At 44.9% G+C, this 11,409-nt stretch overlaps 2 protein-coding genes across 2 annotated transcripts in view; one reads left to right on the forward strand and one right to left on the reverse strand.

The window, feature by feature from the left end:
* Positions 1 to 3,608, reverse strand: part of LOC135610041 (RGG repeats nuclear RNA binding protein A-like) — a 3,719-nt gene extending 111 nt beyond the window's left edge. The window contains exons 1-6 of the mRNA XM_065103991.1: positions 3,229 to 3,608; positions 2,576 to 3,002; positions 2,324 to 2,465; positions 467 to 625; positions 312 to 374; positions 1 to 213 (exon numbers count right to left, since the gene is read on the reverse strand). The exon at positions 1 to 213 is cut by the window's left edge and continues 111 nt beyond it. Of these exons, the coding sequence (XP_064960063.1) occupies positions 22 to 213; positions 312 to 374; positions 467 to 625; positions 2,324 to 2,465; positions 2,576 to 3,002; positions 3,229 to 3,403 (1,158 nt within the window). The 5' untranslated portion in view covers positions 3,404 to 3,608 and the 3' untranslated portion in view covers positions 1 to 21. The remainder of the gene's footprint in view (positions 214 to 311; positions 375 to 466; positions 626 to 2,323; positions 2,466 to 2,575; positions 3,003 to 3,228) is intronic.
* Positions 3,609 to 4,051: 443 nt separating this feature from the next.
* Positions 4,052 to 6,105, forward strand: LOC108951149 (inositol oxygenase 2-like). The gene is made up of 8 exons (XM_065102117.1): positions 4,052 to 4,178; positions 4,297 to 4,423; positions 4,658 to 4,757; positions 4,963 to 5,203; positions 5,294 to 5,356; positions 5,469 to 5,521; positions 5,599 to 5,706; positions 5,842 to 6,105. Exons 1-8 carry the CDS (start codon positions 4,160 to 4,162, stop codon positions 6,049 to 6,051), a joined length of 921 nt encoding a protein of 306 aa, XP_064958189.1. The 5' UTR covers positions 4,052 to 4,159; the 3' UTR covers positions 6,052 to 6,105.
* The last annotated feature ends 5,304 nt before the right edge of the window (positions 6,106 to 11,409 follow it).

The following is an 11,409-nucleotide window of genomic DNA, read 5'->3' on the forward strand; positions in this document are numbered from 1 at the left end:
TTTCTTTGAGCTCGCTGGCTCTCACTTCCCTCCGAGGGTGGGGAACTGTCCAGGATCCTCAATTGATGGAGCAGCAGCTGCTGCAAAAGTTGAACCCTCGCCTCCAAAGCCGCTACCAAATTGTCCGCGACCACCTCGCCCCCTTCCGCGGCCACGGCCACCGCGGTTTCTCTCTCCCTCAGTTGGCTTTAAAAACTCATTGATGCTCATGGACTAACAAGGAAATATTGACAACCGTCAAAGAACATAAGAAAATGTGGCTACCGGAGCTTTATGAGAAAAAATAACACCTGATGGGCGAAACTGCATACCTTTTTGCTCCTTTCATCCCGATCAATGTTTTCTTTCTTTTTTCCGATATCCTTATCAGAACCCTGTGGAATAAGCAGTAGATCAACAGGCTTGTCCTAACATAGATGTAATGCACGATGACAAAAGAAAAGGAAAAGAGCCACAGCACACTTACAAGCTTAACGAAAACATCATCATTTCCTTTCTTCACCGAGAGTTGCTTCATTGACTGCAGTTCCTCGTCAATTTCAACCTTTCTCTCTTCATTCTTCATTGCAAGTAATGCTTTTCTTTTCTCCTCCCTCACTTTCTCATACTCCTCCAAAGTCATCTCCTACTCATTTTAAGTCAAAAATACATCACTACAAGTGTGGTGCTGTAAGAAGCGTATGCATCCTAACAGACAAAATAAATCCTTCACAGTCAAAGTTTCAACTACCGAAAAAACTACAAGAGTTGGAATCACTAAATTGGGTTGCAAGTACTACACAGTTTGATAATTAATTTGCAAATAAAAGAGAGGCAGCACTCAGATAATGGTATTAAAAGCATGGCCCAGCACTCAGGAGCATGGCAAATGTCAACACTCTAGATCCGATATCAAAAGCATTACTCGAAGCCACAATCTTTTCTCAATCTCGTATCCTTATCTTCAAGTACAACATTTCATATCCAAGTGAATACTCCAAAAGTCATGGTTCTCGCCTTGAAATTTTAATAGGATTTATGCCCATCAAAAAAAATTTAGACATCTTGAATTCTTGATAGATCATCCGTCAAACAAACTAACAGATGTTACCAAGATAAATAAACAATATTAAATATAAACAATGATAGTTATAAACAAAATAAAGCACATCTTAACTGAATGTATAAATTAGTACTTGAGCCTCTAAAGATAATATACCAATACAACCATTAAAAGATACAGAAACCTCTCGCCTTTCTGCCAAAACTCATCAGGTATACAAAAGTTAGAAACTACAAAAATAAAATCATTGAAGCCAATATATATACAACTGAATTTGCAATGCGAATAGAGTCAGACTATCACAATATACAGCAAAAGTTTTCCATTTAACAACTATTTTTTACTTCATTCAACAACATAACATGCAGACAAACCATCATAACAAACTAGGCAACATGCTCATACAGAAAGTTACAATTACTTAGGTTTTAAACACATCCATACAATCACATAAAAAATGTACATATTTATATCATTTTTTAAAATTTTTATCTCTGTTCTTCTGGAACTTGTAATGGGCCTGCTGCTTAACAAATGACTTAAAAGATTCTCTTAATCTCTTGATGCAACTCATTTATCAAAAGCTGTGAAGACAAAAAGAAGCCACTCACTCAAGAGCCTGAGATCAGATACATAACAGGAAGGACTGATGAAGTATTATTCAATCATCCTATATTCTATTATTTTCAAAGGTATCAAGAACTGGACAGGTCAAATGTGCAATCATAGTGAATGTCAAACAAGAATAGACATGAATGGGTTTTTGATAGGCATGACATTATTTCAACTTCAATAGTAGTTATATAAGGCACTTAAATGAGTACAATGCTATACAAAAGGTGAGTTAATAGTAGAAAACAGATTCCACATTACCACTAGGATAATTAGTTCACACTTAGTAATCAAAACGTTTCTAGTCAAAGTAAGTTCTAGAAGTTTATGTATAATTCAATGAGCTAGGTGCTCATTCTGTGCAACATAGAATACCCATGTAACAGCAGTATAATAAACTACAGCAACTACAGGGGAACAGGAAAATGTGACTCATTTGTTACTGTCACAGCATTTATTGCTGCACATCATGCTAGTATATAGCAAATGCAAAAAGATTTATGATAATGCGACACACAGAGAAGTAATCCACTGTCTTATATCTTCCAAAATGGCTATTCAAGTATTCATGTACAAGTGTTAAATTAGATTTTTTTGGCAAAAAAAGTGATATCCTATTATTTCTATGTGCAGTGTGAAACAAAGTTTTGTACAGTGGTACTCACTCACCTTATCTTCTTCCTTCTCTTCACCTTCATTTGGTGCACCCTCGTTATCTTTGTTCACCTCAGGTGATGGCACCTCATCCTGCTCTGCCTGCTTTTCGGTTGCAATAGTCTTATCATCAGCATTAAGAACTTCTTCCTTTTCCCTACCAACATGAAAGGGTTCGCAGTTAAAACGAAATGTTACAGAAATAACAAGCTAATATTATAAGGTTCCCCTCACTATACATCCTAAGAGTGAGTAATCAAGTCTCACTGTGCAATATCATCATCAGTTGCAGCTCCCCAGTTTCCACGGCCAGCTCCACTGCGTTTCATCTCATACCCACGGCCTGTTCCACTCCGCCGATCGTACATCCTCCGTGGAGGACGTTCAGAGTCATCTACAGCCTCCCCATTCCTGTATCCACCACGTCCACCATATCCACCGCGACGTCCACCACTGAACGGTTGACGCGGCGGCCGATCCCTCTCCTGAAGCCTACCAGCGTCACCATCTTCACCTCCTCCCGCACCATCAGCACCTTCATACACTCGAGAAGCTCCACCGGTGTTCCCATTTCCAAAATCACGATTTTGACTCATCGGACCTCCTCGTCCACCCCTACCACGGACGGGGCCACCTCGGCCAGCCCCGCCACGCACTGCCCCAGTATTACTCCTCGCATCCCTTACCTCTCTCACTGCAAGATCAAATAGGATCCGATCAGATAAGCACTATGGCAAGGCGCAAATCGTATTTCAACCGGAGAAATAACGCACAAAACACGCAGCTTTAAAGCAGACAAACACGTCCGAGGCAAGAAGCTTCACAAGAAACAAGATAAGTTCCAGATTTGCACGGAAACTACGACAAAAGAAACTCATTTTTTCCCATAAGACGAATTCAACCAGATCAACGAGACCGACCGGCTTGAGCAGGAGGGAGAGGCTTGGTCGGAAGCTTAGCCGGCGCGTGAGGTGCGGCGGCGGCAGGGGCAGTGGGCTTCTTGGAGGCGATCTTCTGCTGATGGGCGGCGATGAGTTGCGTTGGGTCCTCGCTGTCGTCGTCTCCGAGGAGATCGAAGGGGTTAATGCTGGCCATCTCCGCAAAAGAATCTTCAAGCGCCGGGGTCAGATAGGCCTTAGAGAAACAAAGAACTAGAAGAACACCAATCTCCGCGCCTCGACGATCTCCATGGGAATCCTAGAATCGGCGGCAAGATGTCTCGATTGAGCCGAATAAAGCAGGTTTCGGTGGAAGGGGCGGAGAGAGTGCAGATAAGCGACGCAAAAAACCCTAGCCGCCACGCCTGGGATTTACTTACCATATATATTTCGGTAATTAAATGACCAAGATAGCCATTGCTTGCAGGCTTCTTAACCAGATTACTTCCTCGTATAAGATGATAACCATGGGTTTTTTAGTCATAAAAAAAGATGTTTCATCGGGCCGACGCCGGTGGGATTCTTACGGTTCGCGTCGCGAGACAAGGGAATGCTCGTGGCAAGAAAATCTAGACCGTTATATTATGATCGTGCGGACGAGATCCGTTTAAATCTACGTTCGCGTCTCGTGGCGCGACAGGTTTGGTCGTCCACGGATGAGACGGTTGTCTCAACGGTGGCGATTGTTTTACTACATTATTGTGACATGTATTCTTTGTCTTCATTAATATGGGCCCCCAGAATGACCCATTAAGTCGGCCCTTAGAGGTAATCCAGTAAGATCTTGGGGAATCGTAGGTGATTTAGACGGGGGCAGTGAAGCATAGGAGGCCATCGAAAGGCCTACCGCTCAGTGTTCACGTCACTTAACTGGTCCGGCGAATAGTGTGTGAAGTCTCTCCTTGGAGACACCATGACGGTCATCGAGCCCGGTATGATGTTTCTCTCCGCACATCCTTTGCGCTTCTTCCAGTTTCATGTTCTCAGTTGTATGTTGAGGAGAATGATCCTGACAGCAGTGCGTCTTTGTTTCATGTTGATTTGCTCTAGATCCGGTTCTTGAGGAGAATCCCATAGCCAACAACGTGAATGTGGAGGGCTCGGTGGAAGAAAAGGAACGCCTTCTTGATGGAGGATTTGTAGTCCTCGGCAGCAACGCCTGTGGTCATTCCTTCAGGTATATGTCACCTTCTGTCTTCCTCGTCACGAACCACGGTTTTGATTTTGGTATCATCTGGTCCCGATGCTTATGGATAAATATATCTTCATCATCCATAAATGGTTTGTGATTGATGTAAGATTAGGTCACCTTCTTCAGGTATATGTCACCTTCTTCTTCTTCTTCTTCTTCTTCTTCTTCTTCTTCCTAACCGGTTCCTGTTTTCATGGTGATGCGGGGACTATGAGAAAGAGAGCGAAAGAAGAGCAACAGTGGAAGAGTTCTACCGTGTCAATCACATCTACCAAACATATGCTATATGGATTTGTCTTATACAACTTTCTTTCTCACGGTGATGATTTCTGTATATGCCAAAAGTTCCATTCGAAGTTGGATACGTTTTGAACGATCTAAATTGTTTAGATGTCTGCAACGTCAAACCTCCAAAGATACGGGGTTCCATTGTTTTTCGTTTGATGTTGTTGTCACGCAATTGCTGCGTCTGCGTCGGGCTATTATTTGATCGTATATCTTTTGATGTTCACCTTGTTTTGAAGTTAACTGCGGTTGATGCCTGCGGCAACGCGAAGAAGAAGAAGAAGAAGAAGGAAGAGTATGGAAAGCTGCAGAAGGCGGAGATGAGCAGATGGGACTGCATCGAGCTTCTGAATGAGATAGTCGACGAGAGCGATCCGGACCTCGATGAGCCCCAAATCGAACACCTTCTCCAATCCGCCGAAGCCGTTCGCCGAGACTACCCGGATCAAGATTGGCTTCACCTCACTGCCCTCATCCATGGTATCTTAAGTAAATCGATCATTTCTTTTCGCGAGACTACTAATTAAGAGTTGTAGCTGTTCAATTACTCATTCGTTTGTGCTGTGGTAGATCTTGGAACAGTACTGATGAACCCCACGTTCGGTGGAGAGCCTCAGTGGTGTGTTGTTGGTGGTGACTGGCCTCTCTCTCTCTCTCTCTCTCTCTCTCGCGAACGAAACATTTGGATCTTAGTCGGCTGCAATCTGTCTCTTCTGTTGATATTTTATGTCCCTTCATCACACAGGTGATGCGTTCCCACTGGGCTGTGCATTGGACGAATCCATAGTTCACCACAACGTAAAGTCATCTGACTCACTCCACAGCTAACTCCATGCCACCTCCCTTTCTCTCTTTCGTTTACCTTTTACGTGCAGTATTTTAAGGAGAACCCACTGTTACAAACGAGATTGGGGGTGTACACCGAGAACTGTGGGCTCGACAATGTCACCATGTCTTGGGGTCACGACGAGTACATCTACCTGGTTGGTCTCCCATTCTTCCCTCGTTTTTCCTCGTGCGCCTCTCCTTCTCTCTCTACGGATTCGTTTCTGCTATACCTGCCTGCATGGGATTCTCGTTGTTCTGCTACGTACGTATGACATTCGTGAAAGCAACAGGTGATGAAGGGGAATGAGACGAAGCTGCCTCCGGCTTCCTTCTTCATCATGCGGTTCCACTCCTTGTATGCGTTGCACCGATCCGGTGCCTACACGTATCTCATGAACCAGCACGACAAAGAGATGCTCAAGTGGCTCGTCGTCTTCAAGTTAGTTCTTTCTACCTCGTTCAACTGCAATGAGCTCGTCTTCTGTATTTTGGTAGAGTAAAAGACTCGTAACATCTGCAATGTGCAGCAAGTCCGATCTCTACAGCAAGAGCAAAGTGAAGATAAATCTGGAGGAAGTGAAACCCTACTACTCCCTTCTAACCTGTATAAAAAGGAAGGAGGATATGTTAATAACAATCAACTTCTTCTACAACTTGTTTATCTATTTATTTTCTAACATGGTATCAGAGTCAAGCGACAGACACTGTATCGCCGTGTGTTAGCCAAGCGACCACAGTAACACGCTGCCTCAAGCGGAGTCACTGAAGAAGCACAAGATAGGGATTCAGAGCCAGTGCTAACGAGCATCGTCTTGGCTCTGCTCATCCACTTCTTCTCTTTCTTCATCGCCGGTCTTGCTTTTCTTCGCCGGCCTTGCTCGCTCTCCTATTTGCTGCCTACAGCAGACACTCTCCGTCGTCGTCATGCAAGGAGGAAAACATTCTCTCACTGCCTCCTCAATAGCGGTGAACGGCGAACAGCGGTGTCTTCCTTGCTTCCCGACCAGCAGCAGTCGCAACTGCTGCATCTTCCTCTACCGCAGCAGCTTTCGCTGCCGCTTCCCTCTACACAACGGTGCCTCCTTAACGGCAGTGTCCTCCTCCTCAATAGCTACGAACGGCGAACGATGGTGTTTTACTCGCTCAGTCTTCCTTGCTTAACGACGGCTGCCGCGTCTTCCTCCTTCGCTGTCGCGGCCGCTTCCCAGCCAGCAGCAACCGCAACCGCTGCATCTTCCTTCCTCTACCACAGTAGCTTTCACTGCCGCTTTTCTCTATACATCTAATTACTGCAGATTTCTCTCACTGCAGTTTCCTTGAGTAACACTGCAGATTTTCGCGGCCATTTCCCGACGAACCGCAGTCTTGAGTACCGTTGCAGTTTTCGCAGCCATCTTCCGGCGAACTGCAGCCTCTACAATCCGCTGCAGCAAGCAGCAATCCACAGCAGCGAACCACAGTCTACATCTAATTGCTGCAGATTTCTCTCACTGCAGTTTCCTTGAGTAACACTGCAGATTTTCGCGGCCATTTCCCGGCGAACCGCAGTCTTGAGTACCGCTGCAGTTTTCGCAGCCATCTTCCGGTGAACTGCAGCCTCTACAATCCGCTACAGCAAGTAGCAATCCACAGCAGCGAACCACAGTCTTGAGTATCGCTGCAGTTTTCGCGGCCATCTTTCGGCGAACTGCAGCCTCTACAATCTGCTGCAGCAAGCAGCAATCCACAGCAGCTGCCGACAACTTTGGGCACTGTTGTAGATTGCCCAAACTGCTGCAGCAATCTATAGCAGCAGCCCCCTCCCTCATTCTCCACCTCTTCTGAAGAAAAAAAAAAAAAAAAAATGTCTTCGTTCCCTTCTTCTGATGTTTTAGTTCTTGTAGGGACTCCCACTTCTTGTTCTTCTACAGGGCTTATCTCCATCAATGCTGTCACGCTGATATCCTTTAAGTTATCAAAGGGTAGCAACTATGCGTCCTGGCGAGCTCAATTTTCTAATCTTTTATTTGGATACGACTTGCTAGGTTACATTGATGGCTCCTTCAGATGTCCTCTGGCCATGCTCAACATCCCCGGCGATCCCAGTCCAGTACCCAATCCAGCTCACAAACTGTGGCTACGTCAAGATCGTCTCATCCTCCAAGCTATTCAAGCTTCAGTTGCTGGATCCGTTGCTCCCTTGATATCTTCATGTGTGATAGCTGCTGATGCATGGTCTACACTGCAAACCACCCTGGCAAATCATTCGCGTACTCGCAAGCTCAGTCTTCTATCCAAGCTTATGGTGACAAAACAAGAGGGAAATAGTATCTCTGATTATCTACAACATATCAAGGTTATCATTGATGACTTGGCCTTGATAGGTCATTCCCTATGTGACGAAGAGGTTGTCATTCATACCCTCAATGGTCTCGACACCGACTACAAGGAATTGGCTGCTGCAATTCGGGCACGCGACTCGCCAGTCTCTTTTGAAGATCTCTATGATAAGCTGACTGACTACGAGATGTACTTGAAACGTGCGGACAAACTGCCTGGATCAACTGTCACTGCTCAAGTCAGTCATAAGTCTAAACGGAAGAGCACTCGGTACTCGCCGAACATCACCCAAGGTTTGGCTAATGCGCCTCTTGATTCTGTGAGTTCCATGCAACACCCCTCCTATCCTCCTAGTCATCACTTCTCACAAAGTGGCAACTCCAGCCATCATCCGTCTTGGCGTCCTGCCCTACCGAGCCATCAAAGACAGGTCATTTGCCAACTGTGTGACAAAGTCGGCCACTCCGCTAAAGTTTGCCGGTCTCGTCCCCGCCTCCCTGCTCCGTCACACTGGCCTCAGGCAAATCTCCTAACTTCTCCGACACCTAGCCAGTCCAACTGGATTGTCGACTCTGGTGCCTCTCATCACATCACTGCTGATCTTCAGAATTTGTCTCTTCACAATCCCTATGGCGGCGATGAAGATATCATCATCGGTGATGGTAAAGGACTTCCTATAACTCATACTGGTTCCACAACGCTTAATTCTGACTCTAATACATTTACCCTCGATGATGTTTTATGTGCCCCTCATATTAAACGCAACCTCATTTCTGTTTCTCAATTTTGCAAACATAACAATACTTCCATTGAATTCTTTCCTGATTCATTTCTTGTTAAGGACTTGAGCACGGGGGCATCATTGGTCCAAGGCCCGAATAAAGACAACATTTACGAATGGCCGTCAACCTCTCAAATAACCCAACCCACTGTTCATTCTTCTGTTGCTGCTCCAATTGATGTGTGGCATCGTCGGCTTGGTCATCCCTCGTCCTTTATTCAGCAGAAATTATTATCTCGTCACTCTCTTCCTCTTTTTAAGTCCACTAATTCTATGATGCATTGTGATGCTTGTTTTAGTAATAAGAGTCATCGGCAGCCTTTTGGCTCATCTTTCATTTCCTCTTCTAAACCTTTTGAAATTATATATACTGATGTTTGGGGTCCTGCTCCAATCTTATCTTTTGATAAGTTCCGATTTTATGTTATTTTTGTAGATCACTTCTCTAAGTACACATGGATATATCCTCTTTCCCATAAATCTGACGTTTCTCGCATTTTTTTCACTTTCCAGAAGTTGGTCGAAAACTATTTTCAGTCTACCATTAAAACAGTCTACTCTGATGGTGGTGGTGAATATCAAGCCCTGGCATCCCATCTCTCAGCTTGTGGCATTCAACACCTCAAGTCTCCCCCACATACTCCTCAACTAGTTGGTTCTGCCGAACGCAAACATCGACATATAGTAGAAACTGGACTCACACTTCTACATCAGGCTTCCATGCCTTCAACTTTTTGGACAGCAGCCTTTCAAACTACTGTCTACCTAATTAATCGAATGCCTACACCAGTTCTACAATACCGATCCCCCTTTGACACACTATTTCACAAACCCCTTAACCTTCGTAAACTCCGAGTGTTCGGTTGTTTATGTTATCCTTGGTTACGTCCCTATGCCTCTCATAAGTTAACATCCCGATCTACTCCTTGTGTCTTTATTGGTTACTCACTTGAACATAATGCTTTCCGCTGCTATAATCTCCACACTCACAAAATCTTCATATCACGTCACGTTGTCTTTGTTGAGTCTAACTTTCCTTTCCAAACCCTTCCATATCCTGCCATACAGACCACTTCACTATCTCACTGGGGTATACCTTCGGTCCAATCGGACGAGCCTCCCATGACTTCGTCTACTTCCTCCCCTCCTGATCCGCACTATATCACTCCAGTTCAACACTTGCCCGTTCCTACTCCACTCCACTCTTCCCCAATTGATGGGGCAATATGTTCCGAAACACAACCATCCTCTTTACCTCCTTCTTGCCCAAGTGCCCCTGACGTGTCTCCACTTGACCCGACTTATGCCACAGATCCTCACCCAACATCACCTCCCAATCCTGTCGTCTCTAATCATCCTATGACCACTCGCTCTAAGCATGGTATTTTTAAACCTCGTCAGGTACTTAACCTACAAGCTATCATGAATTCCTCATCCCCCAACGTTGAACCCACCACCTTCACTCAAGCCCAAAAATCTCCACATTGGCGTACTGCCATGAGTGAGGAATATAATGCCCTCCTCCATAATTCAACGTGGGATCTCATTCCTTTCCATCCTTCACATAACATCATCGGGTGTAAGTGGGTCTTTAGAATTAAGCGGAACCCAGATGGCTCTGTTGCCCGATATAAGGCACGCCTGGTCGCCAAAGGGTTTCATCAACGACCTGGGGTTGATTTCACTGAGACGTTTAGTCCTGTTGTTAAACCCACTACAATCCGGCTCATCTTGAGTCTGGCTACCACTAAAGGCTGGCAATTACGACAATTGGATGTTAATAATGCCTTTCTACAGGGATCTCTATCCGAAGATGTTTTTATGCAACAACCCCCCGGTTTTACTCATCCTCAGTATCCACAGCATGTTTGCAAACTTCGGAAAGCCATTTATGGACTTCGTCAGGCTCCGAGAGCTTGGTACACTGAACTTAGCTCATTTTTTACTTCTGTCGGCTTTCTTAACTCCAAATCTGACACTTCGTTGTTTCTGCGACATTATCATGGAAACACAATATATATTCTGGTATATGTGGATGATATTATTGTCACAGGCAATAATCCCATCAGCATCCAAGCGTTCATCAAACAGCTGGCAGCTCGATTCTCGCTTAAGGATCTCGGACCCTTGAGCTACTTTCTGGGCGTCGAAGCTACCTTCACATCTTCCGGTCTCCTTTTATCGCGTCGAAGCTACCTTCACATCTTCCGGTCTCCTTTTATCACAACGCAAGTACATTCAAGATTTGTTATTAAAGACAAACATGCAGGATGCAAATGCAGTTACAACTCCCATCTCTACTAGTGGTTCTCTCAAATTATCAGATGGAAGTCCTGCTACAGAACCCACTCAATACCGCCAAGTTGTTGGCTCTTTACAATACTTAGCTCTCACGCGTCCAGACATCTCATTTGCTGTCAACAAATTATCACAGTTTATGCATCAACCATCTACTCTACACTGGTCTGCGGTCAAGAGACTTCTACGATATCTTAAAGGGACCTTAAATCATGGACTCTTTTTTCGTAAACACTCTCCACTTTGTCTTCATGCCTTTGCCGATGCTGATTGGGCAGGTAACCTTGATGATAGAACATCCACATCAGGGTATATTATCTTCCTTGGTGCTCATCCAATCAGCTGGAGTTCTAAGAAGCAAAAGACAGTCGCTCGGTCTACAACTGAAGCTGAATACCGTGCCATTGCCGCTACCACTGCGGAACTCAATTGGATCACGAATCTACTCCAGGAACTCAAC

Source organism: Musa acuminata, chromosome BXJ2-4, assembly GCF_036884655.1.
Source record: "Musa acuminata AAA Group cultivar baxijiao chromosome BXJ2-4, Cavendish_Baxijiao_AAA, whole genome shotgun sequence".
Taxonomy (NCBI): Eukaryota; Viridiplantae; Streptophyta; class Magnoliopsida; order Zingiberales; family Musaceae; genus Musa; species Musa acuminata.